This window comes from Gekko japonicus, unplaced genomic scaffold (genome assembly GCF_001447785.1).
Source record: "Gekko japonicus isolate JY-2015 unplaced genomic scaffold, Gekko_japonicus_V1.1 scaffold2349, whole genome shotgun sequence".
NCBI classification, from domain to species: domain Eukaryota; kingdom Metazoa; phylum Chordata; class Lepidosauria; order Squamata; family Gekkonidae; genus Gekko; species Gekko japonicus.
The window spans coordinates 85,138-103,707 of NW_015175435.1; the positions used below are offsets into that span (position 1 = coordinate 85,138).

General features: G+C 41.6%; 1 protein-coding gene across 1 annotated transcript in view; it reads right to left on the reverse strand.

The window, feature by feature from the left end:
* The window catches only part of LOC107122710 (CUB and sushi domain-containing protein 1-like), a gene marked incomplete at both ends in the record, with an annotated part of 269,905 nt that overhangs the window by 74,704 nt on the left and 176,631 nt on the right, over positions 1 to 18,570 (reverse strand). The window contains 4 exon segments of the mRNA XM_015425844.1: positions 3,534 to 3,680; positions 6,907 to 7,095; positions 12,990 to 13,103; positions 17,542 to 17,622. Coding sequence (XP_015281330.1) covers positions 3,534 to 3,680; positions 6,907 to 7,095; positions 12,990 to 13,103; positions 17,542 to 17,622 — 531 coding nt within the window.

The following is an 18,570-nucleotide window of genomic DNA, read 5'->3' on the forward strand; positions in this document are numbered from 1 at the left end:
GGGACTTAATCCCCACCTTGGTCCACAGGAACTCCTGCTCATGTCTCTTTGACTTGTGGGATTTTACACCAGACACTACCTACATGTTTTTATCTTTAGTATCTGAGCCATGTGAGTGGAAAACTTGAACGAACATTCCACCCTTCATCTAACAAGAATTTTGTACTTGCTGTGACTGTTAACAATTTGTTGAGGAAATGTATTCCCAATAATGTTAACAGGATACACACAGCCGTGAATAAATCCACTGAAAGAAATGGGTCTGGTGTTGATCAGTGGAACATAAATGGGTAAATACTCATTTTTCCCCCCATAGATCATTGCATAGCCCATACTCAGCAAGCTCACATCAATGTGAGTATTTTGTGATAGAAGAGAGGGAAAGGATTATTTTCTACAAAACCTTCCATTTTAGAAGCCATCAAAAGAAGAAAAGTTTAGCGAACTCTACATAATGTTGGACATCTGCTATTTGACAAACCTTGTGCAAAGTCATGGTTGGAGGAACAGTGGAGAGAGGCGGGGAGGCAGTAAATCATTACAATAGGCTGGTAGTTGTGAGGAAGCCCGCTGGCTCAGTCACAGCTGCCATAGCATCAATAGGTTTTTTGAGCCTCTAGTTTCTTTCCTATTTTTCATGCTGCTGCCTTCCCTCATTAAGATTCAGGCCCGCTTGCTTACTCTGCTACTTGCTGTTATTCCTCTCTCATGCTGGCTGTCTCTCCTGCATCAGATGTAAAACTTACGGACATGGAGAGAACTATATAGCCTTTCAGAACATGCTGTCAGTGAAACATGAGAAAAGTTTACTCTGAGCTGTTCTTGAAATGTATTCTCCAACTACAAGGTTAAATATATCCCTGTCCTGTGCACATTCATTAATTTTTAGTTCCAAGTTAACATTATTGGCAAATACAACTCCTCAACAAATTGTTAACAGTCACAGACATTTCTGATCTTTCAAAAAAAATCAAAGCTACAACATATAAATGTTACCTTGCTTCAACCTGAAAATATTTTCTCCTGCTCCTTTAAGTCATTCTGATGCACTATGAACTCAAAATTTTAAAACAAATTTTTGGCCCAAAATATCCTTCCGCCACATGGAGGGAGGGATCACAGACACAGACCCCTCATTTAGCCATGCTGTGTAAACAGGTCTATTCCTGAGTGTTCACCCTCATTTAGCCATGCTGTGTAAACAGGTCCATTCCTGTAAACAGGTTCGTCCTATCAAAGTATTCTGAAGGCCAACGATGGGGAGTGTGCAATGTACAATGACTCACTTTCCCATACATCAAGATTTCTACTATGCTGTGTGTTGAGAACCACAAGTCTACTGCACAACTAGTTAACCTACCTATCACCCTGGATTACCAGCTAAGAGTCAGTGGGTGGATTTTCCTAGTTTGAATAGCATGGTTAAAGTTCAGTAATGTGCCTCACACACTCCTGTCATGACAACAGGACAAGAGATAAAGTATATTATCTGCAGATATGGTTCAAACTCTGGCTACTAAAAAGGTTTCCATTGGTAGGGCTGGGAAAGGCTGCTTCTGAAGTCCTGAAAAACCAACAGCCATAACTACTGGTTTTCCAAGCCAGTAACAAACTACATTGTTATCTGTGGTGAATGAAAAAAAGAAAGAAATGAATGTATTCCTCGTCATTCACAAACGGATTTCTGTACCAAAATAATAAACATGTTAAAGCATATGTACAGTCTTTGATTATCAGGACAACACACTACATTGCATGAAAGGCCAACAACTACCTTTGGACTGCCTGTACAAACCAGACGTTGTACAGGAATGTGTACAAAATCATCAACAAATTCAGACAGTTTTCAAACAGTGTGGTCAATATTAATTTAGAATTAAATCCTATCAATTTTTATTGAATTTTGAAAGTTTGTTTAGATTCACAGTTTTAATTATAAACAACCGATTTATGACTGGACAAGTGGGGCGCCAACAAGACGTTCTTCCCCTACTTGCTGATACATCCCACTCATTGCCCAACTCCCCCCATGCAGTGCTGCCATCTCTACTTGCCTGGCTCATACAGCAGCAAGGGTGGCTTCACCCATTCCTCCCCTTTCCGCCTGCAGCCCCACCCCTTCCACCTGACTGCTTCTTGCCACAGAGGCTCCCATTCTCCTTGCCCATCTGCCTGCTTGTAGTGCTGCTGTCTCCATCTGCCTGTAGGACAGGGGCTCCCACTCTTTCTGCCCCACAGCTCCATTCACACCTACCTGGCTTATGTGGCAGCAGGGGTGGGTGGCAGTATGGAAGGCAACCCTTGGAAGGGCTGCAGTTGGCATCTATACCAGACAGCTGGCAGAGGCACCCAGCCCCAGTGGGGAAAGGGCAGGGGTGAGGAGGGATTAAACTCTACCCATTTTGCACCTCTCAGGGACAACTCCCTCTGTGAAAGGTTGAGGGACATTCCCTCCACCACAGTAACATTGAAATTTCCCCCTTTTTTTCCCTTTGGAGGGATTTTTATGCAAACCTGATAGAAGACCCAAGTTTGCACAAACATCTCCCTACTCTGTACCTGACCACAGTGTGGAGATTTAATGGTCTGCATGCTGAAGTCCCACTTCAGAATTAGCTATACAATGCATGGATAATTGCTTAATAGTAATGCTAATTAATACCAGGCCTGTACTACAGTGGGGCTTTTTGGGGCCCGCCCCCCGACTTACCACCAAGGCCCCCCAACTTCCAATTTTAAATTATATTTATCTTGCTTGTTGCCACCACCGACAAGCCTCGTGCCGCCCTCTCTTGCCCACTGCTCTCTCTCAGCAAGGCAAGCCCCATGCCCTCCACCAATTTCCACACTGCTCTTTCTCGGCAAGGCTAGCCCCACATCCTCCATCGTCCAATGCCATGCTACTGCTCTCTTTTGTTTTTCACTGGCCGGCAAGGCTTGCCTTGTCTCCAATCTCACACTGCTGCTGTTCTCTCTTGCCTCTCTTAGGCTGGCAAGTCATGCCCCATGGGTCGGATTATCTCACACTGCTGCTCTGCTCTCTCACCTCTAGATGGCCAGCAAGGCAAGCCCCACCTCCAATCCATGCTGCTGCTCTGGCTTGCTTCTCGCTGGCCAGCAAGGCAAGCCCTGACCACCTTCATCCCTCCAATTCCTAAACCAGCAAAGCAAGTGCCGCACCGCCCAATCCCTCCCTCAGCTTTGGAGCCCATGATTTTGTTTCCATTCCTCTCCTCCCCCTTCCCTTTTTATCTTCAGAGCTCAGCTCTGCCTCCCACCTTTGGATAATTAAATTATTTATATTAGCCAGTGCCAAGTGCCCCCTGAAAAATGTAAATGCCCCCTGACTTAGAAATTCCTGGCTACGGGCCTGATCAATACTAGTACTATTATTAAGCAATAATCCATTTATATAGTCATAAGCAATACAATAGGTAATGTGAGGCTGATCCATATATTGTAGTGCTTATTTCTGGTACATATTCTCTGAACTGACCTTCAACAGAATTTAATACTGATCATTAACTACTGACCTGAGTAACGAATCTTGAATCCTTTCTTACTAGTTGCATGGTCAGTTGACCAGCGCAAATGCAACTGATTGGTTTTGCTTGTGTAATTAAGTTGTCCTGTATGATTTCCACTCAGAGCAACCAGTAAAGGACTTTGACCAGAAGAACCTTAGGAAAATGTGAAAAAATAAAAATAGTAAATGTTAACCAATTCTTTCATTAAATGCTGAAAATCTCCACAGCTATAAAAGATTAGTCAAATTGTACTTATGAGTATTCAATGACTGGAAGTATATTCAAAACATGTATCATCTTGTTTTCATGACCTGAAAGAGAGACACTTTTCATTTCCTTCAAATTCCACTTTTCTGTACAGTGACAAAGGTCTGGTTTTCAGTGAGGTGGCTGTCTGGATATACTACTTTAGATTTCAGATGGGAACATTACTGAATGCTTCTTCAGACAAACCAAAAATAATCTCTGCATATAGAAAATCAGTATACCAGGAAGAAATACTAGGAATGGGCAAATTCCCTAGGCACAATTCAGAAAGTTCCCACTGATTTATGAGGAACACTAAAGACCGCTTGGGGAGAAAAACCTTGCTCCAAGAATTTTCTAATTGTTTGCATTTTCTAGTTTGTCTTTGTGCTCTGTGTGCCCCTATCTGTTTGTATTTACCAAAGTAGACCTTGGTAATCTGGGTATTTTCAAAATAACACATTACATGCCATAAAGGGAAGCCAGAAGAGTGAGGCAATTTGCATGTATCTGGCCATCCATTCATTGAGTAGCCAGCAGACATCTACCACCACCAGCCTGTCATAGTAGCAACCGCAGGGGTAATGGGTGGGAGAAGAAGAATGTCGGTTTGAACCAGATATACAGTCTGAGCCAGAGAAGATCTTTGTGGATTATAGTGAAAGCAACATTATCAGCTGCCAAACCTTGTATTCTTATCCCAATGAATGCAAACTTCGGTGACATTTCTTTTTGATTTTTAGTTCTGTGTGTGAAAGCACTGACCATTCAACTTTATTAGCTGCAACTTGCGCCCTGAAATGGTATCACCCAGACTCATGTTAACCATGTCAGTGAAAAATAAAGCCACAGTGAAATACGTGTATCAAGCATTTGATCACATGTTACTTATCCCAACTTTTTGTTTCCTTTCTCTAATTTTGCTTTGTACTTTCATGTTATTTTATAAGTCTCTGTTAGAGATATGACTTTTTTTTGCTTATATTGCTATGTACACCACATTTTGGGAGTGATAGTTATCTGGCATGTACCATTGAAGTCAATGGGCATTATTTTGAAGTAAATGTATTTAGGACTGGGATGTGATTTTATTCTACTCAGGCTGCGGTCACACGCAACATTAGCCACGCAAGAGATACGGAAGACAGGCGGATTTTCCGGGCGCGATCTCACCAGCACATCTGGAAAGCGTAGCGCTTCCGTGGCACAACCGAGGCTTCCTGCCGAAAACGCGCAGCAAAAAACTAGTACCTCGGAGGTACTAGTTTCCGGAAACTGTGGGGCAAGGGCGGGCGTCTGATCGCGTTTCCGGTGGCATCCAGCGCCCGCCCATGTCCCCTTGCGAAAAAGGGTTGTTTTTTTCCCCAAGTCTCCGTGGATGCGCACACACACCCAACGGAGCATGCGCATTCGTAGTGTACACAAAAAAAGAAAACCAGTTCGCCGCGCGGCACGCTTCTTCGTTGCGCGCAGCCGCGTGTTGTGATCGGCACCTCTCCCTACCCACGGAAGCTCCACGGTACCTCCACAGGAGGTCTGATCACTTAACTGCGTGTTAGTTTGCCCCGGGGCAAACATCCACGCTTCCCTCCCGCAGTTTCCTGCCCGTGTAACCGGAGCCTCAGTGTGCTAATTTCTTCTTGTTATTTTAAATATACTCAAAAAAACAACTCTGGATATTCCATTTAAATTGTCTGTAGTTTGCATATCTATCAGGAAAGAGGACAAAAACTATACCACACACTAAGTATAGCTGAAGTATTATAAGGAATATTATCATAAATAAAATACCAAATAAATTTTGAGCAGAGAAGTCTTTTCCTTATCTTTGCTTTAACAACATTTTGTGTCATTGAACTTTCTGTTGGTTTTAGAGTGGCAATTTTTTTCTCAGCCTTGTTTCTATGGCTGGGAAGTCAACAGTAGACCCTTGATACTACCATAGAAAAGAATGAGTTTGTTTTACTTTTAGTCAAGGCTTTTTTCTTTTTTCATTTTTTTGAATAAGAGATGCTGGAACTCTCAAGAGGGAAATGAAGTTTTCAATCTTTATACTGAGAACTCATGAACTTTTCAACATTTTTAAAACAATTTTGGTGAAGAGGTTCCGAAACTCAATTCCATCATGTTCCCCCAGAAAAAAGCCCTGCTTTTAGTCAATGAAAAGGAAGGGGGGGGGGGGATACACAGCAGCTAGGGCTTAAATCAAATATGTCTATCATTAACGATAGGTATGTAAGTACTTTACCATGGAATTCTTTGTTGTCTTTATAGCCAGATATCAGTATTTAATTTCACTCATCAAAAATACACTGGTGCTGTGACCAATTCTTTTTAATGCTTGTCTTTTGATATGAAAAGAGGGTCTATTGATGGTATGAAAAGATGTTGAAAACCCCCAGCTTTGTCTTTTCACATTTTCCCAGACCTGCTTGCAACCCTGATACACTGCTGCTTCAGTGCCCGTGCTTCAGTGTCATAGGGCTTCCTTTTTCCAGATAGTAAGATTTAGTTGCCAGATAGTAATATTTAGTAATATGATGATGTCCCTCAGATAACACAAATTTCAGTTGTTCTCCATCTGACTGTAGGGGCACATCATCATTTCCCAGTCAATGCTCTGTCTGGCCACATTGTGCCAGCATGTTAACACCACTCAACCAGGCTTTTGTTCTAATCCAGCTGTAATCACATACTACGAGACTAATTGGAGAATAAGGTAGACAAAGAATCACATTCCAATGAAAGCAATGAAGAACAGATTGACAATTTCCTATTCATCCATACAGCTTTGATGTTATGGGCATCTGAATGCATATCTAAAAGCGTATCTCTATCCACATTCAACCCAATTACTCAATGATGTATAATTGATTGGAATAAGAGACATCAGCCCAGTTGTCCTCATTACAGAGCCATATTCCCTTTCCTCTGTATGAACTGTTTCACACGTTTTAGGAAAGGATTACAAAACTCTGACTGAATGGTGTAGAGAACATGTTTCACAAGGGCAAAAATGTTTGGAAATAGCCTTGCCATTTCTGCTCAGCACTAAAATATACCATTGTCTGATACACTGGCATTTGTTCTCCCAGTATTGATAACTGAATCAATAACAAATATTTATTCTTACCATCAAATATTTCAAGCTCATCAAACTGTTTTTCACTTTGAAATGTTTCTACAAAGACAGAAATGTTGTAACCTGGTTCAACTTTAAGAGTTCAGGCACAGGTTTGTGAATTGGGATAGTTGCCTGGGTAACCTGGACTGAGAATTACTCCAGATGAATCCGTACGGACTTCATTTGCTGGGCATTGTGCTGTACAGAAAGACAGAGAAAGAAGTAAAAAAGCTGTTTGCTCTCAGTGTTTTTGTTGATTTTTTTTTAATATTAAGATGTCACTTAAATATGGGAGATCTTGAATTTATATCAAGTTGAAGAGAACTCAGTCGAGGTACAAAGAAACTGTACTCAAACTGCATTGTCCATTTGGTCATAAATCAGCCATTAGTTTCATGAAAACAAACAGGAGCATTCATGCTAACCTTTTATACCAATGTGAACATCAAACTGCTTAAAATGAATGTTCTGAATAACTTCATGTGTTTGGAATATTTTCAAAGGAGAAATGGGGGGAGGTTTACACAAATCTGAAATTAGTACTGGTGCCATCACACTTCTACTGGTTAACAAATAAAACCTGGAAACATTAAGCAAGTCAGGGATAAAAAATAAGCTGTGATTTCTTGAAATTCAAGACCCATTCTGACTTAAACCTTTTCTCCAGAAATGTATCTGGCTCATATAACCAATTATTTGTTGTTTGAAAGAACCTTCGCATTTTGCATTGCTCTTACACACTTAGCGAGACTGACAGATGCTGTGGTCTAATGTGTAATGTTCTGATCATTACACATTCTGATATTAATCATATTAGATGAGGAGCCATTGTAGTGTATTGGGAAGATGTTCAAAATGGGGACCCTGAAAATGGGACCAGGGCATGTTATTTCCTATTCCACAAGGGTCACTTCCAGGCAGAAGGAAGGGCTGGACAGATTTCTGTGGTTTCACCATTCTTCTTCTGCAGCTTTTAGCCTCACTGGATCAGGTGACTAGAGGACCCAACAGTGTTCCACTTGGCCTTATCTCTGTCCTGGCTCCTGCCTTTGATTGTTCAGAGCAGGTTAATTTCTGACACACTACCCAGAAGTTCTGCCTGACTTTGTCCTGCCGTTTTGTACTGCCTATCTACAGCCTGCCTCCCAGCTGCAGGTCCCCAAGAAAGACCTGTTCGTTTTGTATAAGCACTGTTGTTTGAAATGCCAGGAAACAATGTCCAAAACAAAATTATAAGTTATATATACATACATATATATAAATATATATAAAAGAAAGTCCCCTCCCTTTAAAATCAACGCCCAGACCAAACTGCTGACACAAGAGACACCAAATTCGGAAAAATGTGCTCCCCCCACTGATTCCTATGCGGCTGCCAGGCAGTCTCTCCCTGCATCCCCCCCCACTCTCTCATTGGTCAGCTGCAGAGCTCAGTGTTCTGAGGTAAAAAAAAAACACAACAGTTACAGGGGACTGCAGATAGCTAATGACAGTTGAGGAAATCGGGAGTGGCCAACAAGCACCTGTGAGGTTCAGTAATGCTGCTGGCCCAGTTTCTCCGATGGCTTCCAACACACTCCCCCCACCTCCTACACCTAACAGGCAGTTGTGTGTCGGGTGCAGCCCCACCCCGACAGTGGCTTCTAATAATCCTCCCCCTCCCCCTCCTACACAAGACAGAGAGCCTGCCCCAGGAGTAACGCCTTAGTGATCCTGCCAGCCCTGCCTCCATAGTGGCTTCTAATACTCCTCCCCCCCTCCCCATCCTACACTGGACAGACAGCTGCCTGTCAGGTGTAGGAGAGGAGCTGGGATGCTCACAGCCACCGTGGAGGTTAGGTTTTGTTTTGTTAGGGGGGTGTTGTTGTCCAATCTTCTTCCAATAGCTGTGTAAGGAGAGCGCTGCACACACTGCTTCCCATAATCTGTCATTTTTTCTGCTCCATTTCCCAGGTGTTTGTCTCAAAAGCTTGCACTTCATTAGAAGGACAATCCTCCCTGTAACTGGCCTGCATCAAAATATCCATCAAAACCACAGGCCCACATTCCCTTCTTTATTCTCATATCTTTCTGTAGGACCACACACAACTTGCTAATTACTTCTTCTGACTCCTTTTAGCAAAATATAAACCTGGATTTTGTCACAATCGTAGGAACCAGGAAACAAAATCCCATCACAGGTAACTCTTGTTTAATCTCAGAACAGTACATCACATTTATTCTTGTATGGGTACATAGGTTACAAGTGTATTTGTGAAAGCCAAAGATTATTTTAGGAGTCAGAAATAAATGAGATACTTTGTAGTTACAGCAAGGGGAAGTATGACTGACATAACGTGAAAGTTAATGCTGGGGAGGTGAGAGACAAATTGAAATGAATTGAAGTGTGACAAAAACTGGCTGCATCTAGAAGACTGGAATTTATCAGGCATTAATAAGTAAAGTGTGTTGTAGAAAAGAACCTTGCTTCTTATCAAAAGAACCCAAATAATAAAAAGGAAACAGCCCTTCTTTCGGGGACAAAAAATATAGAATGGAAAAAAATTAAAATACACTTCTACTGATTAAATGATTTTTTCTGGATGTGTCTGCACACATTTTAGTGTTTAAAAGGTAAGCAAATACAACTTGAATACTTTTTCTCCCCCTTGCCATCTTCTTTGACACACTGGTCCCATGGCTGAGTGCTGTTCTTTCTCACCTTGTCAGAGACACTTTGAATGGTGTGGGGAATGCTATGAATTAGCTAGTTATATTGTACTGTGCTTCAAACAGTCAAAAATGTTGTTCATCCAATTGGCTCAAATGTTTTGAGATGTGGAATGGCACAGTATAGCCTGATCTTGTCATATCTCTGAAGCTAAGCAGAGTTGGTATTTGGATGAGAGATCCCCAAGAAAGACAACAGAGGAAGGCACTGGCAAACCACATCTGCTTAATAACTTGCCTTCAAAATCCTATGGGGTCACCATAAGTCCTCTATGTCTTGATGGGACTTTACAAACACATACAAGGTTTATTTTTTATAAATATGAGAATCAACATTTCCCAATGAAAAGCAGCAATGATGAGAGCAGGTAAACAATATATGTCTTGGAATGAAAAAAAGCACTAGAAAAGGAAGATGTGGATATGATTTTAATTTTAATTTTAACAACTGATAGGGCATGTATAGAGAGAGGGACAGAGAATATGCATTTACCCCATTTCTTCTGAATTCCTTGCTCAGTCTGGTGCTGTGCTAAACGTATGGTTGTGAACATTTTCTTTTTAATAAATAGTTTGTGACTTTCGATGCTGGTAGTAGTTCTCTGTACCACATAGATCTCCACCATCTTGAACACACTAATGTAAAAGGAGCACCAGGGAGAAGGCCAGCAGTTGGCAAGCAGCTATTCTTCCAGGGGCACACAAGGCAGTAACTGTGATCAGGCACTGGGCAGCAGAAGACACAGAGGCAAGGCCTCAGATCTTGGAAGCGAAGCTGGGATTCCTGATCCTCCCAGCAGTCAATTCTTTACAAAGGTCAGGTGATGGTGGCGGGTTACCTGAGAGTGAAAGGAAGGCCTCTCTGGGAGTTGGGAAAACCTTGAAGGGCAGGGTAGAATAGGGCCTGCAGGTCAGAGCAGGCCTATTCCGCCACTTAAGGGTTTGGGTTTTTTAAACTGTGGTCACACAGTGGGCTGGCATGAGTTTACTTTCTGCCCGGTGCTCACAATAACACTGAATAACACTAGGTGGGATGAACAGATCAAATTGAGGGGGGGGGAATCTCTCACGGCTCAGTGTGTAAGGTTTTTTATGTTGTCCCTGTTGCTGTCTTATTTAAGAAAATTTTATTTTGCTCTAGATACAAACTGTGTCATATAGGCATGGTCTCAAATGCTTATTATGCTGTACTACTTTTCCTCTTCAAATAGTTTTCCCTCTAAAGCATAGCAATAATACACCATGACAATAATTTAAAGCAGGGGTGTCAAACATACGGCCCAGGGGCTGGAACCAGCCCATCCAAGGCTCTTATCTGGCCTGCAAGCAACTGTTGCATGCAACTGACTACCCGGGGGAGGGGAACAGGTGAGCAGACAACAAGTGTGTGGCCAAAGCTGTCAAAAAAATAGGAAAATGTTAGGGGGCAGGACTATGAGACCGAGGTTAAATAGTGTTTGTGGGGGGAATGATGGTGAAGGTGGAGAAAGAGGAGGCATGGTACTTTTCCCCTCCTTCCTCCTCTGACTGCAGCCACTACATGGGTGGCAGAGCTAAGTGGCCAGTGTTGCCACCACCACACCAAACAGCAACTGTGTGTGTGGGGGGGTTTTGACAAGAGCAGGCACATGGAGCAGCAGTTAGGCAACAAAGGGATGGGGTTGGCAATGGAAAGAGGAGAAGGAGGACCAGCATGTGGATTGGAAAGCAACTGGGCTGTTCTGTGCATGTTGCTCTGAGTTGAAAGACCTCCCAGCCTTGGATGCTAGTGGAGGAGTGAAAGGGAAAAGGGGTAGGGTGCCACCGTCACCACTACATGTCTGAACAGTCATGGAGCTGGGAGGCAGAGTGAGTGTCAGGGAAGGTGGGGGATGACGACCTTCCTTCTCCACCCACTTGTTCTCAGTCCATGAAGGAAAAGGAGCCACAGGAGGACCCCTTGGAGGTTTCAGAAAAAGCTTCTCCATCAGGCCTTCCCCTTGGCCCCACCGCTTCATGGAGAAATGCAGGAGGGATGAGAACTGGTGGTGGTGGGCCAGGTTAAACCCCCTCCTCCTGAGACAGGAACCTGTCATCTTGGTCACCTGGGGCACTCAGCATGGACCACCTCACAGGGTTGGTGGTGGTGGTGGGGATTGGGTAGTGGAGGAGGGAGTCCAGTGTGCCTCTTCGAGATACTTAGAGGTAGAACAGGAGAACAGAGGAAACAGAGAGACAGACAGATATACTGTAGCCATGCTCGGCTGCTGAGGCTGCAAGTATGAGGGGGTGCTGCTGAAAAACTACCTTATTTATTTACAAGGAAGATGACTTGTCTCCTAAACATGCTATATATACAACAACTAATGAATTTGTATGGAAATATAAGATACCACCCCTTTGAAGGTATTCCTTGGAAAAAAGTAGTCTTGCATATGATTAAATATGTTTATTGGGACTTTTGTGGATTCCCCAGTAAATCAATTGCTTTAACTGCTGGAATGAATTGCTTTTGTTTGTATTTTGAGTAAAAAAAGAATATAGTTAAAAGGATTTATAAAGTTAAATCTCCGGTACCTGGCATTACATTTTATGGCACACATGGCTCGGCATGAAAAGTAACATATATGTCAGATCCAGCCCTTGTAACAAATGAGTATATGCATGCGACACCATGTACATGCTGGGGTCCCTATAATAAAGACATGTAGAATGTGCTTTTAAAACATTTGCTCTGCAATAAAAAATTGCTTTGTCCTCCTCATAAATCAAGAATGCTATGGCTGTGGCCTTTTCCCTGAACTGGTGCTCTCTGTTATATGCTACATTTTATTTAAGATGAAAGACTTAAAAACAAAGACGTCTGCCATCAATAAGGAAGCTGGAATTATTTCATAGGCTCCATTTAGTTTCCAAGTGCCTCCAAATGTCCACAGTTCTGATATTTGTGTAAGGTAATAGAACCACAGTGTTTTGTCTACAGTGTTGTTTATTCTGAAATAATGTGTAAGTTTGATTGTCCCATAGTTAAAATGTCCCTCATTTGCCCAAATTAACACCCTGATATTTTCCTTAGGAATAGAGTGATGGAAGTCATGTAAAAACTTTGTATATGTGAGTATTTCCCATTTATGGCTAATGTTTTCCTTTCCTCCATTTCTTTTTCAATTAAAAAAAACATCGGTAAAATTGATTTTAAAGATTAGTGCATATATCCTTTGCACATATTAAATCCGTAATTTCAGATTCTGATGTTTTTAAATTAAAAATGCTTTCATACAGAACACTAGAAAACAATCTTCATTGCTTTCTCATGATATCTATTTTTCATTAATTTGTTTTAAAGCAACATTTAAATATAAAATAAGACAAAGGAAAATATCTTAATTCCTCTTCATACATACCTTCACAAAATGGAGGGGAACCCTCAAATTGGAGTTGTTTTTTTAACTTACAGAACATCATGTCATTTCCAACCAAGGTGTAGCCAGGGTGGCATTTGTACTTGGCAAAGTCCCCTGAAAAATGCATAATACATATAATATATATGAGATAGAAGGAAAAAAATCTATGTATAAAAATCTGTAGGAACTTAAAAGTGAATTAAAATAATCTTACCACATACTAGGGTTTTCTACACCTGTTTGCCTGACTGTACCTATTGCTACAAAGGTAGTGTTATTTTTTTTCTTGTACATGGTAGGGGTCTTTATCAAAGAATAAGGATTCCTCACAGTTCTCACATGGTTGGTCATATGTATCGAAGGCTCCTGATGCAGAGTGGGAAAGAAATTCCCCAATAGTGTAGTTTCATAGCTAGAGTTTTGTTTTAACTAAATGGTTGGTTTTGCTTGTGTTCCCCCCACCCACAGTTTGGAGATTTTACAGTACTAACACTGCCATCCTAAGCAGACCTAAACTCATCTAATACCACTGACCTTAATGGATTTAGAAGGGTATAACTCTTTTTAGGATACCACTGCAAGAGTACTTCAGAAGAGGTATGCTTTGCTTTAAAGTTCTATTTACATATTAATGTATTTAAGTTTTGGGGTTTTTACCAAGTAAACAAAACTGAAGTTACTTGCTTGTGTACTATATGATAAGGGAACAAAATGGGTTATGTTTATGCATTCACTCATTTATTTCCCACTTTCCTCCCCAAAGTGACTTACATTGTTTTCCTCTTATCTAGATTTTAATGCATAAAGTGATCAATTTAGGGCAGTTTTTAAAATCCCCCCCCCAAATATCCTGCATATGAGCACATACAAATGCAATGGAGAAACCATAAACAAAACAAAATGCACTGCAGTGAAGAATACACATACGGAATGGGTTAGACCCAATGACTCTCTTCCAACTAAGTAAAAATCAGCACTGTACTGTTTATATCCAACCCAATGTGTGTAGATAATTGCAATTATCTATGATGTTCAGTACCATTGACCATGGTAACCTTCTGGAGAGGCTGGCTGAGTTGTGAGTGGGGAGTACTGTGCTTTGGTGGTTCTACTCTTACTTGACTGGCCAGTTCCAGAAGGTGGTGCTGAGGGACTGCTGCTTGGCCCCATGGGGTTCCATCTTGTCCCCTATGCTATTTAACATCTACATGAAACAGCTGAAAGAAATCATCAGGGGATTTAGAATGAGGTGCCACCAATATGCAGTGATACCCAGCACTGCTTCTCCTTCACAGCTGAGTAAGGTGGGTCTGTGGAACTCCTGAAAAAGTGCCTGGAAATGGGATGGATGAGGGCCTGTAAATTGAAACTAAATCCAGACAAGGTTGAGGTGCCACTGGTCAATAACAAAGCTGTGAGGACTGAGAAGTCAGTCTGTCTTGGAGAGGGTTGTATTCTACCTGAAGAAACACGTTCATAACTTGAGGGTACTGCTAAATCCTGGCCTACAGTTGGAGGCCCAAATCTCCTCCAAGGCCACAGTGATTTATGCACTGATGAGCTCTGGTTAGATAACTGTACTGTACTTTTTGTGGGGCTACCTTTGAAAACTTCAGCTTGTCCATAATGAAGCAGCAAGACTATTGTCAGGAGCAGGAGACAAGGGATCTTATCGGCCCAATGCTGAAAGTTCTGCACTAGCTTTCCATTTGTTTCCTGGCACAATTTAAAGTGCTGGTTCTTACCTTTAAAGGCCCAAATGCCTTGTGCTGGGTTTTTTAATGCAGGATTTCAATTAAGGTATTTTAATGCTTTATGATTATTTTTATTTTGTAAGCCTCCTCAGGCAGGTTCCTAGTGGTGGTATAAAAGTGTTCAAAATAAATGAATAGGTATACACAATAAGAGTTTGCTTTAACTTGCTATCCAGGTGTCTTACATCTGTAAAGAATCAGGAATAGTGACAAAATTTTGTGGTGATACATGGGGGAACAGGTAGGGCTAACATCTTCATTCCTTAAAAACGGAACTAGTTATTAAGTAGCAGTAATTAGGGATGGGAAGAACGAAGGCAATTATAGAACATTATAAAATCAGCCATGGTATCTGGGATCACAGACCTTTAGCAAGCATTAAAGAAGTAAGCAAACTTCAATTTTCTCGCATGATAAGCTAAATTTTGTGTTGATTAATTCATCTGATTTAGAAATTATTTAAAACTCAGTCAATGTCAGGAAGCCCTGTCACAGAGCTGGAATGTGGAGGGGGTTCACTCCTCTGCCTTATCAGCTCTTCCTTGTCTCCCGCAGATGGCTATTTGAAGAAATGACCTTGGTGGGTATTCTGTCTGTAAATCACCAGGCCTGGGAAACAGTTTAGGCGCTAAATGCTTGCTTGCTAGCTTTTGTCCCCGCGCGCAGAAACCAACTATTGGCTTTTGCAACTGGGAGGGGCAGTTTGAATATCCTATAAGTCAGTGGCCATCATATTACAGGCCATTCCTAACACAAGCTGTACACGAGTTACTTTAGTACTGGAATTACCAATTAAACAGTTATCTTCTGAAGAAGCCTGAGTGTGTGGTGTTATCTGCCTAAAGTTCCTGACAGTCACTGGCATTGGAATATCCCTTTAAAACTTATTTTTGTAAAATATGGAAATTTCGCTATTGATTACAGAAAGTCAGCAATGTCGACATATCTACCCACTGGGTGCTTATTGCCATTTTAAATGTCTAATGTGCCCATTTATTCTCTTGTTTGGCCTAGAGAAGCTTGAACACCTGACAATTCAGCTCATGCCCTGTTAGCCATTTGCAAACAGGGAACCAACTGTGCAGGGAGCAATAGGCTGTTGTCTGTGCAAGGGAGGGTGGACTAGAAATCTAATAAAATAAAATAAATAAAATCTGTTTATGGCTGTAAAGTATATTGTTTCACCCTATTTCCTCCTAATAGTGCACTACACTGCTGCTGGCTTTTAATGCCTGCACTTCCTCACACACTTGAGTCCTCCTCATCCTCCTCATCCTTGCTGTACCACTGCTCTATTTGGCAGACAATTGTTCAAACAGATACTGTGTGGGGTTGGGTTTTTTTTAAAAAAACCTTCTGTTCTGTGTTTTATTAAGTAGTCCTTAGTGACATTAATGGTTGCTGATCTGTTTTCATGCATGCCAGCTTTGCAAAAGACAAATGAGAACCTGTTCGGCAGGCTTTTAAGTCATTTCGTGTGGGTGCTTATTGCCATTTTAAATGTCTAGTGACATTAATGGCTGCTGATCTGTTTTCATGCATGCCAGTTTTGCAAAAGACAAATGAGAACCTGTTCGGCAGGCTTTTAAGTCATTTCGTGCCAAGCTGAACAGACCCAGCAACCAGGCAATGTCTGACTGTCAGTAAGGTAAAGGTTTCCCTTGCTCAAAAGCCAGTCAAATCTGACTCTTGGGTGCGGTGCTCATCTCCGTTTCCAAGCCGAAGAGACAACGCTGTCCAAAGATGTTTCTGTGGTCATGTGGCACTCGGGTCTCGAACTGCTGAACTACTGACCTTCTGGTCTGCAGTTCAGTATCTTAACTACTGAGCCACCGCAGCCTGTTGAACATGCTGTAAATTTGCCTGTTGAACATGCTGTAAATTTGCCTGTTGAACATGCTGGCCCCAAAGTTTGCAGCATCCCTAGTTTGGCCTGCGTAAAAACTGGCCGGTCATTGGTGGCACATATCACATTAGCAGGTTATATTGGTCTGTGCCATAATGACTGAGCTCTTTTAATTGCTATATGTACTTCTTTAAGCTACACTAACAACTATGGCTTGGGTCCTTTACTTTCCCTGTGCAGGGGATTCTCCTGTGCCCTGTGAAAGCAGTCTTCCATTGCTGGATGCCTTCCTCTCACACTAGGCACTTTGCAGCACAATGAAAGACAATGGCCTGGTGAAAGCAGAAGTGTCTAGGGCAAGAGAAAGCAGGTCCATGGCAGCAGATAGGTTCCGCTGTGCCTGAAGAGAACGGTGCATGGAGGAAATGCATAGGATCCAACCCTATTTATCTCTACACTACCCCTATAAATCTCCCGCCAAAAATTGAAAGGAAGGTGTTATAAAAAGTCCAAATTCTTCATGTCTTTGTGGAAACAATGCACTTGTGTTACAGAAAATTGGGGATATTGTTTGGCTGTCAGCAGGTAACACTTTTTATCTGGTAAACTATGCAAACTTCAGAGGACGGCGGAAAACAGGAGGGCCTGGCGAGATCTTGTCCATGGGGTCGCGAAGAGTCGGACTCGACTGTGCGACTGAACAACAAAAAATGTGATTTTTTTAAAGTTTCAAAAATTCTTTGTAAAAATTGGAGTGCATTCAGAAAGTTAAGTTTCTATGTGTGGTTTGGGAACATGTAACCCTCAGAACTACTGAAATTTCATGTATGGCTGCCTTTCTAAACAAGAACATTTCAAGAACAGGCAAGATATGAGGTGGAATTATATAACATAGGCAAAGTATGAACAGAGAACAAGTCTGTAGCTGTGGCAAACACATATCAATTATTACCTATTTCAAAATCATCGTCTTCTGTAAGCAAGTCAGCTTGTGGAACTGCTGGTGGAGGCTGGCACTTCTTAAGCTGATATGCTATAAAATTAAATCAAGAATATCACCACCCCGTTAAAGTAAGCATCGTTATATGTTGGCAGTGTATTTATTTATCTATTTTACTTTATTTAGACTCCATTTTTTCTCCCCATTGGGACCCAAAATGAAGTTGTGATTCTAGAAAAATAGTCTTATATATTCAAGTAAAGCATCCATTCATAACAACTCTAAATTCCCAACTGAAATAATGCCATCAGTAGTACTCTAGATTTTCATGTTCTTTTTAAAAAAGGGTTTTAAAATTATTCTACTAACATAGTCTTAAACATCTACTGTGTTCAGATAATGAGACACCTCTGACTTGAACCTTTTAATGGAAATTAAAGATGACTATGACTTATCCAGCCTGATGCAATCTGCAGTTCAGCTGGATTTTGCAGATGCCACCTGTTCTTGTACTAGCACAGGCAGCTGAGCCCCCTACCCAGTCACAGATATACTTGATCTACAGAGATTACATGGCCAGAAGACTGTGAAATTACCATTGGTAATGTTTGTGGCTGCTTGGCGCACTCACAATAAATTGCAGCCATGGACAGTGATCCATAGACTTGGGACACCTGAACAGGAACCAGTAAGTCAAAGCACTGCTGCTGGGTGTTGCACAGCTTGTGCGTTAGGCATCTCCAGTGAATATCTATGGAGTGTTGCAGCTGATGGCATGGGGAAAATGCAACAGAATACACTAGAATTCAGCCACTTTGTAGATCATATTGATTAAACACTAGTTTTGACTGAAGATTTCATTTTTAATAGGGCTATTTTAACCTGCCTGTCATATATGCTGTCTTCCTTTGCCCTCTCTACCTCACCATATCAGTATTTTATGGCTAAAATCTGATGGATGCCTGAACATTAAAGCTGTTTCCTCTACTAAGGGGTAAAAAAAGAGGCTGCCATGAAAATGAATAACAGGAATCCCAAATA